The following is a 19,929-nucleotide window of genomic DNA, read 5'->3' as shown; positions in this document are numbered from 1 at the left end:
AAAACATTGGTTCTGAAGGGTAATTATCATTGACCAATCCAAATCTCCATTATGATATTTTTCTTACCTTGTGGTTGTTGTCGTTGCGGACAGGCTGTCCATCTCTGTACCAGGTCAGTTCAGGAGCTGGACGGCCGGACACTACCGTGTCCAGTCGCACTGTTTGACCTTCCCTGGCCTGCAGACTCTCTGGAACCTTCTTGAAGGTAGGACGGACAAGTGCCTCGAGGATTCCACTCTGGTCCTCTGGCTTCTGGCTCCTCAACTTGTCCCTGCAAAGGTTAAAGGTGATTGATATAAGGTCATAGGTCAAACTTGTGCTAAACTTCCTACCTAAATGTCAGGATTTATCGTACCATTAAGTAGAAGTAGGATTAACATTAACATTTCTGAAATTTTATCTTAAGGATTTATAGCTTGTGTTAATAATTAAATCCATACTCAATTAACTATTAATTCTCTGACTCATTCCAGTGACCCCAGACCCCTGACCCCTGACCGCTGATCCATGATACATTCAATCCACTTACTTGCTAGCCATTTTCTCCAATGTTGTTGGAGCTACAAATGAGGTGGAGTCAATCTGTCCGACACTGTCAACGTACAACATGCTGGAACATGTCGCCTTGCCCGACGCGTTGACGGCCAGGATGGTGAAGTGGCCAGCATCCTCAGGCAGGGCAATGCGGATTCTGAGTGTGCAGTATCCATCTTTGGTGTACTTCATCTCATATCTGTTGGATCTCTTGATCCTGTGTCCGTTCTTGTACCAGGCGATCTGAAACATCACAGTATGGTGTGATATATATCTGTGTCAGTTCATAGTTTCATTAAAAGATAATATTCTGTTACATTCTATTTTCCAGTAGTTAACCTGATTATAAATCTGTGGAGGACAAATTTACGTCGACTTCATCAATGTAAAACTGTTTGTGAGTAAAATTGGTAAACTCTTTCTTTATCTTTCATGTCAATCAATCACTCTTTCACTTGTTTCTGTCTAAGAATTTTCAACAGTAATTAGTTCTCTCCAACAGCACTAGGATAATTATCATTTCTCCTCATTAACCTGCCAGTAATATAATATAAAAAGAAGCTGACCTTTGGCCTTGGACGACCTGTGACCCTGCAAACAAAGGTCGCGTCTGATCCCTCAATCAGACGGAAGTCCTTGAGTTTCTGTATAATGGCCGGGCTGGCAGGTGGTGCTGGTGGTCCACGATCATCCGGTAGTTCAGATTCGTATTCTGAAGTTTCTGTCTCGCTAGAGATCTTGATATGTCCGTCACGCATGTAGTTCTCACTCATAAGTCTCTGCTCAAATCCAACTGACTGGAATTCCTATACCACAAATGAAAACAGAAAAATACGATTGGTAGATATTGTAGAAAAAAAAAGTAATAATAATTAAATAAGCTTAGAAAGTAACTTTAATTCTAATTTTTCATGCAATGAAAATTATCAAATTGCAGTTTTGGAGTGAAAATATTATCATATTGATTTATAGGGTTGACTTTCTACTATTGCAGCAGATCAAGCCCTGCCCTAGTACTAACCACTGGTCGGTGGTTTTTCTCTGGGTACTTTGTACTTACGTGAGCAGGTGGTGGCCTCTTCTCCTCCGGCTCCTTAGACTGTCTGTACTGAAGATTACTCTCCAGAATCTTCTCGGCCCGAGTAACCACAAACTCCTGGGGATGACGCTGTGGGGCCTCCATACGAGCTCGGAGCTCGGACATCGGGGGCTCCCATGTCTTCTGAGGAGCAGAAACCGGCTGCTGTTTCTGTACCTGCACTGGTTCCCATGGTTTCCTGGTTACTGGTTCCTGGACGGGTACGTAGGTTTCCCTGGGCTCGGCCGACACGGGCTGCCAGCTCTTCAGTGGAGCGACAGGGATAGATGGAATTGGAGGCGGTGGTGGCGATGGGGCCTTCACTATTACAACAAAAATTATAGTTAAAATCTTTACGAATCTTAAAGGTAAATCTTGGTTACAGAACTGGGTATATGATGCATAACAAAATATCTTTTGTAACTCAGATATTTATTTCATAGTGCTAGATTTTTAGAACACAAAATAAAATCTGTCTTTACTCATTGTTCTTGCTACCCTCTCCCAAATGCAAGCTCCAATCCTCCTCATCCAACCATTCCCGCACCCCAACCATGCCATGTTACATGTTTTATAGACAGATATTGCCTTATCAAACTGGCATTGCATAGAATCACACATTCACCTGAAATTTCTCTGTAATATTATTCATTTTCTACAAAACACTTCCTGCATGTAAGAGAATCTTTTCACTTTATACTAAATCAATCAGTATAGTGTACAGACCTTCTGCTGGCAGAAGTGTGGCCGTGACGATGTCCTGTCCGGCGGGGTTGACCGCTGTACAGGTGTATTCTCCAGAATCATCAGGACGACAGTGAGAGATGGTCAATGAGCACCGACCACTCAATGTGTCAACGGTCATTCTATGTCTGGAAAATACAAGTAACAACAACATGGAGAAAAATGGTTACCAAGGTAACACTTTAGGATGTAGATCTATTGGACATCTGAGATATCCTACTCCTACTATTTAGGGAACAATTTGTAATTTATTAACACATAGAAAATCCAAATTATATATCGTTCTCTGTATTTTCTTTGTGCATTAATTATCATATTTCCCTTCAGTTTGTTTAAACTAATAATTTTCGTAATTTCATATTACCAGTAGCACAATTTATCTGCTGCTCCAGGTGAAAACCATTGCACTATAAACAAAAGTGGTCATCAGACAATAGCGTACCTGGTGCCTGTTCTAATGGGGAATCCCCTCTTTTTCCAGGTGATTTCTGGGAAGGGTACTCCAGTCACATGACATTCAAAGATAGTGTTGGTTGCCTCGACAAGGCGAGAGTTTCCGGGTTTGTCTGTAAATTGTGGTGGGATAGCTGCCATCGGTAACTTCTCGTCACGCTTGGGCGCCATCGACTGCTGAACGGGTTCTTCACTAATTGGAACGCTTGGTTCCGTGCTTGCAGCTGTAAAAATTTGGAGAGAAAATGAGTGTTCTTTATTTTGTGAGAAAGTGTGACATGCATCCATGTTAATACCTTATATTTGTCATCAAGGCTATATAAAATGACAGTGGCAAGGCAGACATGCTTTTTGTTTCCTCAATAGTTTACAACATTCAGGAGACACTACATTATGAAATTATACTGAATCAAATGAGCTAGCCAAAAAAGCAAAAGCAAATTAATCGTGTGTTGAATTTTACGTTTGTGTAAAACTTGGAGTTTGACTTGGAGTCTTTGTGTAAAACTTACATTTGACTTAGAGTCTTTGTGTAAAACTTACATTAAAACTTAAGTTGACTTGGGCGTCTTTGTTTAAAACTTACGTTTGACTTGGAGTCTTTGTGTAAAACTTACATATGACTTGGAGTCTTTGTGTAAAACTTACGTTTGACTTGGAGTCTTGCTTCTGATGTGGCACTTCCCTCAGCATTAGTAGCCACACACTTGAAGACACCTGCGTCCTCTGGGAAGATCTCGGCGATCGTCAGTCTGGCAGTATTGTTCTCCCAAGTAATTTCATAGTCGGGAGAGCTTGAGATGACAACAGTTTCCCTGAACCACTTAATGATTGGTTCGGGGTGAGCCGATATACGGCACTCGAACACGACACGTTCACCCTCACACACTGATACATTCTTCAGCATCTGGAACAAAACATAAACAAGTAAATAACAATAACATTCATAAAAATCATCCTCATTTTGGCACTACCTCAAATCTTACAAAAATCTCAAAAAAAGCTCAAAAGCATTCAGAATACTGTATCTAGCAGCTTGCTTTGGCAGGAAGAAAATTTCCTGATCTTTTTGACACAAATTCACGACAAGAAATGTTTGTGAACTAGTCAACTACAAACATTAACAAGCTATACGGGCTGTCTTACTAATCATTCTTTCTCTATTACTGAAGGATATTTAAGTTCATGAAAGTTTTATTGACTCAAAATATGTAGTGGAATCCCCACAAATAACAATAACTATGCAGTATTTTGCTTATCTTTTCTATAATAAATATTGGGCCCTATGATCAAGACGTCAATATTATCGTCTTCTGATCCTGGAGTCTGAATACAAGTTTATTTTGACTGCTGGGGTAGCACCGACAGACCATCTCACCTGTGTAAAGATGGGCTTCTCCTTGGTCGTAACAAACGTCGGTGGTTTAGACGCTGGTAGTGGCGGTGGTACATCCTCTTGTTGTGGTGCCTTAAACAGTGGGATACGCATTTCTACGGGCGCCAGCGCTGGTGGCTTGCTCTGCACCTGTACCTCAACCTGCTCACTGAACATTTTCGGTTTTGGTTCTGGTCGGGCAACAAACTGTGACGGGCGCTGCAGCTTGGGAACCTTGGCGCTCGGTTCTTCTGTGGGCTCAAAAGGCTTGGGGGCTTCTCTTGGCGGGGCCCTCCTCTGGTCAAAGGTCTCCCTGACCTCTGTCACTGGCTGGACAGGGGCAGGGGCCTGATCCATAGGGGCTGCAACAGGAATTAGGATCATAATGATAAACAACACATATCCATGTTATATGTGTGAAGTAAATATATCTGTACAACATAAATGATAAACAGCACATATCCATGTTATATGTGTGAAGTAAATATATCTGTACAACATAAATGATAAACAGCACATATCCATGTTATATGTGTGAAGTAAATATATCTGTACAACATAAATGATAAACAGCACATATCCATGTTATATGTGTGAAGTAAATATATCTGTACAACATAAATGATAAACAGCACATATCCATGTTATTTGTGTGAAGTAAATATATCTGTACAACATAAATGATAAACAGCACATATCCATGTTATATGTGTGAAGTAAATATATCTGTACAACATAAATGATAAACAGCACATATCCATGTTATATGTGTGAAGTAAATATATCTGTACAACATAAATGATAAACAGCACATATCCATGTTATATGTGTGAAGTAAATATATCTGTACAACATAAATGATAAACAGCACATATCCATGTTATATGTGTGAAGTAAATATATCTGTACAACATAAATGATAAACAGCACATATCCATGTTATATGTGTGAAGTAAATATATCTGTACAACATAAATGATAAACAGCACATATCCATGTTATATGTGTGAAGTAAATATATCTGTACAACATAAATGATAAACAGCACATATCCATGTTATATGTGTGAAGTAAATATATCTGTACAACATAAATGATAAACAGCACATATCCATGTTATATTTGAAGTTATATGTGAATAAATAATCGTAAACAAAATGATACAGCACATATCCATGTTATATGTGTGAAGTAAATATATCTGTACAACATAAATGATAAACAGCACATATCCATGTTATATGTGTGAAGTAAATATATCTGTACAACATAATGATAAACAGCACATATCATGTGTAAATAAATATATCTGTACAACATAAATAAACAACATACAATGGTGAAGTAAATATATCTGTACAACATAAATGATAAACAGCACTATCCATGTTATATGTGTGAAGTAAATATATCTGTACAACATAAATGATAAACAGCACATATCCATGTTATATGTGTGAAGTAAATATATCTGTACAATGCCCCCCTCAAGCACTCTATATGCACTATAAGCTTCTCTACCGATATTCCATATTAAAAAAGACCATTTTTGGGGTTTTTTTTGACAAAATTTACTAGTAAATGTTCATGAATTGCATATTTTTTTTCAATTTCCATTAATCTGAATAGTTGCCCATTTACAACAATTATTTTCATATTCATATTAAAATTTCATACCAATACGTGGATCATAATCATGGAGACATTTTAAGTCATATTCCACCACAATGAAGGTTTAAATTATTGACCTTCGAGGTGATTTTCTGTAAACTCAATAAAAACATACCCAGAATCCTGAGTTCGGTTGTACACTGAGCATGCCCAGCGGGATTCTCGGCAGTCACAGTGAAGTTTCCGCCGTCCTCTTGGAACACCTCTGGAATGTACAGAGTATGGAGGTCGCCCTCCGTGATGATCTCAAAGTCTCGGGAGCTGACGATCTGGGTGCCTTCGCGGTACCAGGTCACAGTTGGGGGAGGCTGGCCAGATACACGTACTGTGAAGCGTACGGCCTTGCCTTTGCGAGTTTCCATGATCTTCAGTTTTTCAGTGAACATTGGAGGAATCATGGTAGCTACAAAGAACAAAGAAAGCTTTGAAGACATTGAATATCAATGTGAAGTCATCATTCAGCTCTAAGAATATCTGTTTCCTTTTCACGATTTGCTGCAATACAATTTTTCACTTAAGAATTTTTAACTTGTTCACCCCTTAAAATTCATAATGGACTGGTCTAGTATTTTATTCAGAATAGTCTAAGTGTGTGAATAGCTTAATTTAGGAGTTATCATTTCCACCCATCTCTTATGTACCTCATGTGAGTAATGAAGTCTTTTACATTAGCGAAAATCTATCAGAACAAATGACTACTTAAATACTGCCCCCACCCCGACTCCCGATGAATTCCATGGCTGGGATGTGACAACCCTGGTGTATACATACTGCCCCCACCCCGACTCCCGATGAATTCCATGGCTGGGATGTGACAACCCTGGTGTATACATACTGCCCCCACCCCGACAACCCTGGTGTATACATACTGCCCCCACCCCGACTCCCGATGAATTCCATGGCTGGGATGTGACAACCCTGGTGTATACATACTGCCCCCACCCCGACTCCCGATGAATTCCATGGCTGGGATGTGACAACCCTGGTGTATACATACCTCTAACCAACAGTTGGGATGAGCTAGTCGCCTGACCTCCCTCGTTGTCGGCCTGACACTCGAAGCGCCCGGCGTCCTCCTCAAAGACTTCCGGAATGGTTAGAGAGACTCTGCCATCTCTGTAGCCAATCTCAAAGTCGGCTTTGTCCGTGAGTTGTTTACCTTCACGGAACCACTTAATGGTTGGCTCGGGTTTGCCTGTCAATAGACAAGAATACAGAATGTTGTAATATTCCGTAATAAAAAATGTTAGTACATGGTTGCTAAATACACTGGTAATTGCGCTAAATTCTGGCATTCCACCAAATTTGCAAAATTTAATACCTCTACGGTGGAGTTTTTCAAAGATCATTTGATTTACATTGCACACATTATCACATAAATGACTTAAAGAGACTAGTGGAATGGAATGGGATACGTGAACTGATAATGTTACTATACCCAACCTCACAACAATTTCATGATAGGAGCTTATAAAACAGTCACTTTAGCCATTAATTGACATTGCAAAATAACATAATTGAAATGAAAAGGATTATTTAATTGAAACTTTTTTATTTTTGATAACTGAAAATTATTGGCCAAAGACAAGATTCAAGGTTTTACAATTATTGACAATATAAAAACACAAACCTGACACGACTCCCTCAAAAACGACCTTACTGCCCTCCGCGGCCGTGATGTTCTTCAGCGGCTGGAGGAACTGGGGAGGGATCGGCACGGCGATGGTCAGATCCACCGGTTTAAAGGTGGGTGGCATGTCTGTTTTAATTGTAGTAGCATAATGCTCTGTGGCCCCGACCTTGGGCACAGGCTCGGCGTCAGACATGTCGGTCAAGATGGTGGTGGAGTGAGACTCGTACGATGGTATGTACGTGTCGGGTTGTGTTGACTCGAATATGTGTTTGACATGTGTTTCTGTCATAGTTGTCTCAGTTCTGGACACCCGTTTGGATCTACAAAGTTACAAAATACAGTCATTCTAGAATACACCAAATTAGATTTTCTAAACTAACAAAATACAATCATTTTAGTCGCTACATAATGGATGTTTCTATAGAATATATTTATATATATAGCTTATTGATGATACGTACAGCATTTCTGTGTTTCCGAATATCCTCGTTTTAGGGATGGTAGGTTCCTCGTCGACGTTAAGACAAGCTGAACATGTGGCCTTGCCTGATGGGTTCTCGGCGGTGATAGAGAATCTACCGGCATCCTCGTCGAATACCTCTGGGATGTGTAGTCTGTATGTGTTCTTCTCCATGGAGATCTGGTAGTCTCGGGAAACAACTGCTTCCCCGTTAAAGTACCAGGTCACCTAAAAAGGTCAAATGTGTCTTAATAGCCTAAGGAATGTTGGAAATGATGTTGTACTTTCTTAACAAAGTGTAATTATTATCAAACTACTTTGATTTTCAATATTTGATCAGATTAATTTTACTCGATCCCTATAAACTATTGTAACATGTTCCTTTTGGATTAAAATAAGATTCCTACTTTACACTACAGACCTTAGAAATATAGTACACTAACATAATTTTATTTTGTTTTATTTACAGTTTGTATAAGATTTGTACCTTAGGTTTAGGGCTGCCTGTAATCTCACACTGGAATGTGACGTTATCCCCCGCGTTTACTGTCATATCCTGGAAGAGCTTCTGGAATTCGGGTGGCGATTGCTCCAGACCATCGTCGCGTTTGACGATCATGTTGGACTCCTTAGTTTCCACTACGCGTCGGATACGCATCACCTCAGCCTCCTGGATTTGCTGAGTGGGTGCCTTCACCGACAGCTTGGCGTAACATTTCGCCTCACCAACCAGGTTCGTCGCACGGACCATGTAGTTTCCAGTATCTTCCTCGAACGTTTCGGGGATTGTCAGATTGTGAACATCAGCGAAGGCAGTGACCTGATAATCAGGACTGTTTTCGATGAGTTTGTTGTCCTTGTACCAGTGAATATCGGGGACAGGATGTCCAGTCACCCGACACTGCAGACAGACACGGTGACCAATCGGGATAGACAGGTCACGCAACAATTGTGTGAATTTAGGCGCGGCTACTTCTCCACATGAAGCGTCACTTAACTCACTCAGAGCTGAAATAGAAATGAACGAATTTTATTAAAACAATTCACTTTGTGATTCAAACATTTTTTAATATTTTGCTGATCAAATTTTTGCGATAATAATGTCTCTCGTAAATGTCATCCCTAAAGAACAATTGGCTATACAGTATCAATCGCTATTGAGTTACTACAGATGACACAAGGCTATATTGGAAAATCTAGCTCCGTACATACTGTAATGTACAAAATGCTTGGATGTCATGTTGCAACACTTACGTTCGACATGGAGTTTACAGACACTTTCAGCCTCGCCGTGTTGGTTACGAGCTACACAGCGATAGTGACCACTGTCCTCTAGGTAAGCCTCACGGATACTCAGCGTGCATCGGTCACCCTCAAACAACAGCTGGATATCCTTAGACTCCTTAACAGGTTTATCCTTACGGAACCAGATCACCTAGTCAACACAAAGGGGAGATAACTTAGACATTCATCACACCACTTCAGCTCAAAGATGGATACACTGATATATACAGATGATAAAATCAGACACCTTAATCACCTTAGTTGGCCTTGAATGAAATCTGAAGATATCTATGGTCAGACACTCATTCAGGTGCCAGAGCTGTGATGTATTTATTACGAGGGAAATTGTAACCTCTCTCTACACTTTGTATAGAAGTCTCCTTTTAAAAATTTATTATATCATTAAAGCTGGTTCTTTATATGTGATAAATACTTTTGTAAATTATTATTTTCATTCCTGTTACTTCACTGAAGCCATACCACTGGTTCTTTATATGTGATAAATACTTGTGTAAAGTAACATTTGAACTCATTACTTCACTTAAGTCGTACCTCTGGTTCTGGGTGTCCTGTGATGACACAGTCAAGTCGTACCCGACTTCCTTCCATGACCTCGCGGGCCGGGGCCAGGGGCTGGACGAAACTTGGTTTCTGGGGCTCGGCCTCAAGGGAGGCAATCGACATCTCCTCACTGGATAAACAAAAGTAACCGTCAATATCATTGGTCAAACACCATAAATAACAGTCAATATCTGACTTTATGATTACAACTTTATTGTCTTAGTTTCTAAACTAGAAATCTAACATGTATATTGGGGTTTTTTTCTCCAATAACTGGAAACAATATATCTAAGAAACATAACATTGTTCTCTGTAAAATATATGATATTAATCAACAGTTACATTTTTGCTGGTCTTTCACAGCAATAATACATGAATTGTCTACACAATTCATCAACTATCAATATTTTCCCCCAAGTTTGCCTGGATACTTACGCTGCACTAGAATAAAAGTTCTCCACATTCACTTGACAGCTCCTGTGGGTCTCGCCAGCTGTGTTTTGGAGTGTGACTTTGTATGTCCCAGAATCCTCAGTATATGCCTCAGTGATTTCTAACACCGACCGGTTCAGCTCTATAGTGATCTGAGTATAGAGATGATTCAGCATAAATAAGGAGAATACCAGTAATATTAACACACATATGTTCTCTTAAAAATAGCTTTATCTCTGACCATAACAAGGGTAATATTTTCAATAGATTTTAATTTTGTTTTTGTTGTTAATTGATCTTTCTAAATGAAAAGTCATTTCAATGTAACCTTGGCCAATACTAGCTGTAATATACATCTCAGCTACAGGGAATTTCTCTTTAACTTGATCAGTTAAGCATCAGATCAGTCAAACAGAGATCTTGAGTTTTATACCTGGCAGAGGCAGAGCAGTAGAAAAGTTTGTATAACACCAGTAACAAAACCGTGTCATTAATAAATTGTCTATGGCACAAGTATCAACTCAAAGACCATGCACTGGTCAAGTTTTAAAACAATTACAGACCCATACCTTATACACAGAGCTTGGTGAGATGCGGTCGTCGTTACGGTACCATGTGACCTCGGGGGTCGGTGAGCCAGAGAAGATAATCTCCAGTTTGACACTTTTTCCCTCTGGGATGTTGACGTCTTCTGACATACTGTGAATAATTGGCTTCTCCAGGGCTGTAAACAGGCAGAGATACAGTTACTGACACACAACAAGGTAGAGGAGTTTTTTTATTCACCATAGATAATATTTATATTTGTGTATCAATATAATGAGATAAAGCACAAGAGATTTTTCCTGATGTCTTCTATATCGTGATTAAGATATTTGTGTCTTTCTAAAAGATATTAAATCAAAAGAATGATTACAGTGTGAAAATAATACAAATATAACATTTTACAAACAAATAATTTCAGTACTATATTCCTGAAAACATATACACATGCCAACAGAAACACCACATAGTGGTCTGATGAGAAACCAACGACTGGCTTAGAATCTCGATACAAGAGAGCGCAGGCCATTCAGAGATATGTAAGGTTAGGCTGAAAACAATTGGCTGGTTAAAAGGAAAAGGTCACAAAGAGAGGCAAGGGAGACAACTCAGGCAAGGGAGATGAAAATTATAACAAAGAAAACAGATCAGATTCAATGAAAAAAGAAATCCTTTGACATGCCTACATGAACAATAATAACAAATTACAAAGAAAATGATAAATAATAATGAGGTTTAATAAATATGTGTCATGCATTGCTTAATTCATAGGACGACTTATACAATTATTATCCTTTTTTTGCAAAAAGACGCCACTATTGAACACGAAAACAGAAGTTCCATGCAACTGTCTGATTTAAAGACCCAATATCATACGCAGTTTTAAGGGATTAATGGTCGTCTGCGATCAATCATGCCGTATTTTACAAATTAGGGACATTGTTTCAACTTGAGGTTACAAACATGCCAATTCAAAACACGCAAAGGATAACAAGATCAGGAAAAGATGAACAATAAGGTCACGTATCTGCCATGCCAGAATGAGAAAGAGGCTTACGGATGACAGTGAGGCGGGCCGATGACGAGGCCTCGCCACCTGGGTTGTTGGCACGACATGTGTATCGGGCATTATGACTGCGAAACACTTTACGCATCTTCAGACAACAAGTGCCGTTGATTTTTGTTATGACATACTCGGGGGAGCTGTCAATGTTAATATCGTCTTTGTACCACGATATCGTGGGCGACGGAATTCCCGTCACATGACATTCGAAAGCGAAAGAACCGCTTTCTAACACATCCACTGACTTCAGGTTACGAGTGAAATCAGGGGGAATAATCTGTTGGTGTGTTTCTGAAAGAGTAGGATAACCCTGGTATCAGAACAATATCAAAGGAAGAAAAAAAATACCTAGACAACTTCCTGTGGTAGATTAACGGAAATATATATCTCTGAAAAAAGTTACGGCTATGAAGAATATCTTATTGTCTTTTTAAACATGTGCAGAAATTACCTTAATGGATAAAGTTTCTTCTCCTTTTTTTCAGAAAAGATTTAGTAAGAGTGATTGGGCCTTTAACATAACATCAAAATGTTGTTTTTTAAGTACTTAAAATCTAGATTATATGTTTTAGTGAGATGGGAGATGATAATTTTTTCAAGGGAATTCCTGGACAATTTTCCAAAAACATATCCATACTTGGAATTCCATGGTGAGAAGGATCCAGGGGCCGGGCAGTAAAGTTAAGGAGGTCAAAAGGACAGGAGACTTCCAAAATGGGAGATAACTCTGTTATCAAACACTAACCTCTAACATGTAAATAAGATGAACTTTCGGCAACTCCAACTTCGTTGGTAAATCGACAAGTGTAGCGGGCAGTGTCCTCAGAAAATGTTTCTTCTATCGTCAAGGTCGCACACCCAAGGTCGAACTTGGTCTCGTAGTCGGGACTGTTGAGGGGCAAGTTGTCCTTGAACCAGGTGACCTCTGGTGGCAGCTGACTTTGTACCTGGCACTGAAGTGTGACCCTAAACAAAAATAAAATTTCCATTTATAGTAACAAAGACTGACACCTTTAAACTTCTGTTGAGGAGAAGTTTCATTCACACAAGCAAAAAATACATATTCTATCAATCTTTTGACATTAGATATGTATTCTTTACTTAAGAAACACATTTGAATCAAAATCTTTATAGAAACCAAATTTAAAGAGAACAAATATAACACATTTTTATCTGTATAACAATCCTACATACTTTTCACCCTCCATCACTTCTGCGTCCTTGAGGTGCAGTGTGATCCTAGGTGGTTGCTTGGCAACAGCAGCGGATGCTGTCACGGTAACCTCCATGGGAACAACATCCTCTTGGACTGGGGCCATCTGAAGTGAATAAAATCTTTCATTAGAAACATTTTTTCCTATGTGAGCTTAAAGGCTAAATCAAATCATAAACTTCTGATGGTGGATGTCCTATACTGGTAGCCATATGAAACATGTCAACAAAATAAATATTGTTCTCATCGAATCCTTGGTGTTGTTGCTCCATCAAATACTTATTTGTTATTGAAATCACAATTTTCAAGTAACAAAAAAAAATCATAGTGTTGCAATGTTGAATTGTTATTGTGTTAAAACTAAACAAATATCAAATTACACAAAATGAAATTTCAAAGACCCGGAACAAATACATCATTGTTTGTGACTGACCTGGGCCTTTGTGAGGTTTTCGTGTAGTTTTGCGATCTCTGAGTCCATTTGTTGAGCAGAAGACATCAGATCCTGGTTACTGACAAACAGGTGGTGTACCTTGGTTGGTCCCTCGTCGCCGTACAACTCTACAGCTAACTCAGAGATGTGTTTGAGCCGGTCCTCCTGGCGAGGTTTACCAGTCTCCATGAACGTGTTGAGTGAGCGTGCTAGAGTCTCGACCTCCTCCGGGTTACGACACTCTGGTGTACGCCGACTAATGTTGATGAGTAGGGTGTTCCCCTCACGGATCCATTGCTCAGACTATATAAAATAGGAAGATCTTTGTAGGTAAAATCCATGAAAGCAACAAGATTTTATTGTTATGACATTTCTCACCAAAATATTTTGAAGAGTAAGAAAAATTAACAAACCAAAAATGATATAAGGTATACTAAATGTGTTTTTCAATTGAGGAGAGCTCACCTCTTCGATGAGTGTGAAGTATGTGATAGAAACATCGAGTAACATGCGGTAGTTGCCGACACTTGTGTGGAATGTGCTCCATTTTGTCTTAAGAAGATCAATTTCGCGTCCAATATGGACGGCGTCGTAATGTTGGTCCTGAACCATTACTTGAGCTGTGCTCGTGAACATACTGATCTTCTTCTCTATTAACTGTAACAGAAAACAACATCCAAGTTAGAACTTCTCCTATAAACCAACTTTATTTCTCGTTTTCATGTCCAACAATATTTCCATGGCAATTTAATTTCCAATTTACTGGTAAAATGCACTATTGTACTTGTAATCAAATTTTTGTACTGTGATTTATTTCATCATTTCAGCTTTATTTTCTTAACGCAATGTGGGAAAATTATAAAATGACACGCAAATATATGATGGTTAACAGTCTACAAAATATTCCTATATCGTAATTTACTAGAAAAGATCATTTCTATCGGTCAGCTAGCATATCAGAAGTGAGGACTGAAGTAAGAGTATAGTACCTGAACAGTCATTTCAAACTGTTTGAAGGCCTGTGATGTCATACGTGCAGCAGGTAGTGAGTTGCCGTAGCTACCACGCCTGGCCTGGAGATGATGGTGGAGGTCATCAATCTCAGAGTGGATCTGAAATAGAGATAAAGGGAGATAATCAATATCAAATTGGATCTAAAATACGGATCGGAGAGATAATCTATATCAGCATGGATCACAAGTAGAGATAAGGGGAGATAAACTATAAGAGTGGATCTAAAATACAGGAGTGGACAAGGGGAGATAATCACCATCAAAGTAAATATATAGCATACAAACAAAGTGTGATAATCCTCTGTGTAAATAGACAGGGGAGATAATCAAGATTAACTACAATATATTCATTAGAAAACAAGAGAAGAAAGATATGGTCAATGCACATTAATGCTGACTGTACCTGTCTGAGGTCGTAGTTGAACTGACAGATCTGGAGGTTCTGTTTGAGTCGTTTCTCCTGGTCCTCCCACGCCTGGTTCCACCTCTGTTTGTACTCGGCGGTGACGTTAAGGACACGCTCCACATCCTCCTGTGCTGCTGCCTCAGCATCCTGTAAAAACAGGTCAAAGGTCAAAATAATAAGGTCAAGATTACATTAAAATTATGGTCTTATTATAGCATTAAAGATTTAATAACGTGTACAAAGTCAACAAATTTATGAACTATTTGAAATATTTCTTGCAATTTCATTATAATAATATAGTCAAAATCACCTAGTGTCATTAACGGTGAAGATCACATCAACAAAGTCAAGGTCATGTATTAGCAAGTACTCACTGTTTGATGTACCTAGACGACAATCTTTATACATCGCCCAGCGTGAAGTTGACAGAAAATATTTTTAAGTACTCACCGTTGGTCGTACCCGGACGACAATCTTTTCACCCTCAACCGACATGAAGTTGATCGAATATATTAGTAAATACTCATCATTCGTCATACCCAGACGACAATCTTGTCACCCTCATCCAACGTGAAGTTGATAGAATATATAAGTAAGTACTCACCTTTTGTCGTATCCGGATGACAATCTTTCCACCCTCACCGGAGGTGATAAGTACTCACTGTTTGTCGTACCCGGATGACAATCTTTTCACCCTCGCCTGACGTGATAAGTACTCACCGTTTGTCGTACCCGGACGACAATCTTTTCACCCTCGCCCGACGTGAAGTTAATGAGGGAGGAGACTTCTTTCTGTTTACGTTTGTGCTCCTCTAACATACACTCTGCCTGGGACAGGTCAGACGGCAGTTCTGACTGGGTGTACTCCTTCTCTGTCTTCTCTATCAACTTGTCCAACTGTAACACAGTTATCTCCCTTTAGTACAGTTATCTCCCATTAGTACAGTTATCTCCCATTAGTACAGTTACCTCCCATTAGTACAGTTATCTCCCATTAGTACAGTTATCTCCCATTAGTACAGTTATCTCCCATTAGTACAGTTACCTCCCATTAGTACAGTTATCTCCCATTAGTACAGTTATCTCCCATTAGTACAGTTACCTCCCATTAGTACAGTTACCTCCCATTAGTACAGTTATCTCCCATTAGTACAGTTATCTCCCTTTACTACAGTCAAATTTTGTTTGTTTCATTACCTCCCTTTAATATACAACTGTAACACAGTTACCTCCCATTAGTACAGTTATCTCCCTTTACTACAGTCAAATTTTGTTTGTTTCATTACCTCCCTTTAATATACAACTGTAACACATTTACTTCCCATTACGATAGTTACTTCCCTTTACTGTATACAGACCCTGATAATTCAAATGTCTTGATTAATTCCAGGTAGGTTTTTTTTGGTCCCCACAACTTCTTTTCTACTATCTATTCCAAGCAAACATAACCCAAATACACAAAGCCCTAATGAGGTTTAACTGTATTTTACAATCATTTAACATGAATTTTGCTCTTTTGTCATATTTCACATTCCTTTTTTATTTATTTTTTAAATACAAAATATTTTGTTAAACGATCCAACGTAAAAACCATAACTTACCTGGTCCAAGTTACGGAAGAACTGAATGGTCATCTTGATGAGTATGCGATACTCATGAATGCGCGCCTGGAAGCGCTGGCGAACCTTGACAAGCTCATTCACGATCATGTCCTTTTGGCCTTTGGTGTCTCCTTTCATTTCCATGAGCTCAGCGGTACTTAAATGCTTGTCAAGTTCCTCAATAGCACTCTGGAAATAGGTCAATATGGGGTCACAACAGAGGTCAACACAAGGTCACACGAAAGATAAGAATATTTCATTGAGAAAACCTATGTTTAATTATATTCTCTGTAATTTCTTTAGAATTTATTTACATTTTTCCACAGATGAATAATGATTCATTTACAATTGAAACATGGTATCTGAGTTATTTAGGAAATATACAATGAATCCATCACAAGATTTGTTGAAAAGGATACAATGAACCTTACAAATGACCAATAACAAAATCACAGACCACCAAATTAGTAGCAAAAATTTGAATATCAAAGATCTGGCTGCTCTTACAGAGATTTTCTTAGATATGTATAAGAATAAAGAAAATTTATTATTCGAAATCAAAATATTACAGCTCTACAAGTCACATGATACCAGCTAATGCCTACTCTCGGCTCCCTTGAATTTAAAATTTAAAAGAGTTACTTAATTGTGATTTCCCTCATTATCAGAATTTAGTAAAATAAATTTCATTTCTAATAAAATCAAAGTAAACAGCCAGATAGTTTTTAAGGACTGAATAATGTATATACATCTACACACAATAAAACACACAAATTGATACGAGTATGTAGAAAAGTTCAGAATAGTTTATATATAGGGTAAGTTTAAAATGAGATATTGATACGAGTATGCAGAAAAGTTCAGATTGGTTTATATATATAGGGTAAGTTTAAAAGGAGATATTGATAGGAATATAAAAGCACAGAACAGTTTATAAATAAGAAAAGTTCAAAATAGACTATAAATAGTTTGAAAGAAAGATACATGATTTGAGAAGGTAGAGAAGTAGAAAGAAATTCTGGTTTATAAGTATAGATAGAGAGAAAGAGAAAAACACTGTTAGAGAAAGAAGAGATCTTTTTCTTGTCCACCAGCTAGACAGCTCAGAGTCTGGATAACGAGGCTGGAAGTTGTTAAATACAACACCTACACACCACAACATATGTATTAAAGAATTCAGGGCAGAGAGGTCATAGTTCATAGGGCAATGAATATAGTAAAGGTCAAAGAGTCCAGAAAGGTCATGCAGATTTCTGGATATTCTTTCCTCATATCCTCACAAGAGCCGTTCTGGGAGTTTTTCATTACTCACCCCAGTAGAAAGGAAAAGTTTGAATTGCTTTCTCAAAATAAAAATGAAGTTAAATTGTGACAGAAGAAACACAGATTTTCCTCAAAGCAAAGGAAAATTATTTTCACTTGGTGAACCAAGGGACAAAAGCAGACAAAAAAACCTAAAAAGCTCATAACAAAAACCCGAAAACTAAAGTTGGAAAATGAAAAAAAAAAATGAAAAGAAAAAAAAAATAGAAATTTTGTTTACATCAGATGTCAAAAACTGACCATTCGGGATTTAGTTCAGCTGTTACTGTATTCGTTTTCTCAAAAACACAATTTTCCAACCAATGATTGCAGAAATTACCTTAAATTCTGGTGTAAAAGCATCAATTTTTTTCTGCAATTCTTCAGCCGATGTTGTTGAGTTACCTAGGTAACCGGCTATATTTGGGAAGAAGAATTCGTTCTCGGTCTTCATGACCCGATCTATGGTCTACAATGTGAGGACAAGAGAGAGAAGGTGTTAAAACTAATTGACCAATCAAATGTCACTGACAATTTTCCTGCGATACCAGCCTTGGGGGCCACCATAGGGGGGTACAATAAAGATGCCTTGTGATTTATATATCCAATATGGGACTTCACTGACCCTTAATCAAATCAATGTTAATTTTTCGAAAATATCTCAAATTATTTAGATTTTGTTTTTTCCAAAATGTAAACTTGGAATTGACTACCAGTTTTTTTTTGTGTTAAAGGTAACATACACAAAAGCTGGAGATTATTTTATTATTTTTTGAGAAGACATGTCAGAAGCAAAAGAATAAATTAGTGAAGCTTATACTGTTTATATAAAATCACAAAGACATTTCACGCACACAGAAAGCACACAGCGAAGGAGACTTGGCTATATAGTAAGTCCCGTTCAGCCCCGATACAACAGGAAAACTGTCCAATACATATATGCTGTAGGTACCTCAAATGTAGGCGTAAACTCATCGAGTCTGTGCTGGAACTCGTTCGCCGTCTCTATAGATGTACCCAAATCCCCGCCAACCACGGGGAAAAAGTCGTTCTCAATTTTCAAAACCCAATCTATCGTCTGAAACATATATAATATTCTCTTATATAATTCACCTTCACAGACATTATTTGGGTTCAAATTTCCCACGGCTGGTGGAAAATTTAAATTTTCAAATAATGTGAAAAACAAATTGTCTAGTAGTTGTGCGAAGACAACTGCAATCTAAAGCTCTGAATGTTAAAATCAATCATTTCATATCAACCAATTAAAGAATTAGTTTAAACAATGGTATTAGTATATAAATTTATTTGCTAAAACACCCTTTTAATCCTGTTAAGTAAAATTGAGAACAACTTTTTCGCCATTTTTTTTCTCTTCTAAAATCTAAGCTGGCATTGCCTTTGTATTGACAACACACTGCAAAAATTATACTATTTAATACAAACAAACTTCTTAATTGTAATCTCCTGAAAAATTGAAATATCAATTAAATACGTTTTTAAACATTGTTAAATAGAGCATGCCAAAAAGTGTTCTCATTTATCAATCTATTTTGCGTACATAAGTGTTTCTTTAAGCTTTTTCTTTAAATTAATGCAAAACATAAAGTCAAAAGAAAAAATAAATAAGAGAGCAAATGTTCTGAAATAAAGCACATAATTTAGATCTGCAAGGGCAGATAACTCTGTAATATACAAAGACAAAATATCTATGAGTTACACATTATATAACGAATGAAAGAACAATCATTTTATTTGTACAACATAAACATTTTAACCATTAACCTTGAGCTATCTCAATTAAAATTTTCAGAGCTAAGCGCACGCCTGTTCCCAGCCTACCTTGCGGGCATCCTGTACGAACTGATGCCACTGGGATTTGAACTGACGGCTGGTGGAGACCTTCTGTTGCCATGATTCCCATACCGTCTTTATATAGGTCATTCTTTCACTGTACTCTGTGATAGTCCTCTCCACTGTCAGCACAGAATCTTTAACGTTTAGTGTCGAGTCATCCGTGACCTGTTCATACAGAAATGGTATGATCAAATTGGGCATGTTCTTATTGATCAAATTGTTTTTATTTCTTTACATTGCATCATCAAATTCAGCATTTTTTTTTTGTCCAA

At 38.1% G+C, this 19,929-nt stretch overlaps 1 protein-coding gene across 2 annotated transcripts in view; it reads right to left on the bottom strand.

Annotated features, from left to right (window-relative positions):
• LOC138310941 (titin-like) overlaps positions 1-19,929 on the bottom strand; it is a 255,773-nt gene that overhangs the window by 199,286 nt on the left and 36,558 nt on the right. The window contains exons 19-46 of one of the 2 annotated variants that reach the window (XM_069252300.1): positions 19,643-19,822; positions 18,753-18,878; positions 16,499-16,687; positions 15,618-15,794; positions 14,895-15,044; positions 14,468-14,590; positions 13,944-14,135; positions 13,479-13,781; positions 13,027-13,151; positions 12,578-12,798; positions 11,827-12,123; positions 10,796-10,950; positions 10,230-10,378; positions 9,786-9,924; positions 9,204-9,384; positions 8,437-8,957; positions 7,951-8,177; positions 7,487-7,809; positions 6,854-7,051; positions 5,972-6,259; positions 4,189-4,547; positions 3,459-3,717; positions 2,800-3,034; positions 2,340-2,485; positions 1,596-1,936; positions 1,102-1,341; positions 531-778; positions 68-272 (exon numbers count right to left, since the gene is read on the bottom strand). In XM_069252300.1, the coding sequence (XP_069108401.1) occupies positions 68-272; positions 531-778; positions 1,102-1,341; positions 1,596-1,936; positions 2,340-2,485; positions 2,800-3,034; positions 3,459-3,717; positions 4,189-4,547; positions 5,972-6,259; positions 6,854-7,051; positions 7,487-7,809; positions 7,951-8,177; positions 8,437-8,957; positions 9,204-9,384; positions 9,786-9,924; positions 10,230-10,378; positions 10,796-10,950; positions 11,827-12,123; positions 12,578-12,798; positions 13,027-13,151; positions 13,479-13,781; positions 13,944-14,135; positions 14,468-14,590; positions 14,895-15,044; positions 15,618-15,794; positions 16,499-16,687; positions 18,753-18,878; positions 19,643-19,822 (6,297 nt within the window). Of the gene's footprint in view, positions 1-67; positions 273-530; positions 779-1,101; positions 1,342-1,595; positions 1,937-2,339; positions 2,486-2,799; positions 3,035-3,458; positions 3,718-4,188; positions 4,548-5,971; positions 6,260-6,853; positions 7,052-7,486; positions 7,810-7,950; positions 8,178-8,436; positions 8,958-9,203; positions 9,385-9,785; positions 9,925-10,229; positions 10,379-10,795; positions 10,951-11,826; positions 12,124-12,577; positions 12,799-13,026; positions 13,152-13,478; positions 13,782-13,943; positions 14,136-14,467; positions 14,591-14,894; positions 15,045-15,617; positions 15,795-16,498; positions 16,688-18,140; positions 18,270-18,752; positions 18,879-19,642; positions 19,823-19,929 lie in introns of both variants that reach the window. The other variant, XM_069252301.1, reaches the window with a different exon arrangement.

The sequence above is a fragment of the Argopecten irradians genome, chromosome 16 (genome assembly GCF_041381155.1).
Source record: "Argopecten irradians isolate NY chromosome 16, Ai_NY, whole genome shotgun sequence".
NCBI classification, from domain to species: Eukaryota; Metazoa; Mollusca; class Bivalvia; order Pectinida; family Pectinidae; genus Argopecten; species Argopecten irradians.
The sequence above is the reverse complement of the archived record's forward strand: the minus strand, read 5'-3'. Positions and strand labels throughout refer to the sequence as shown.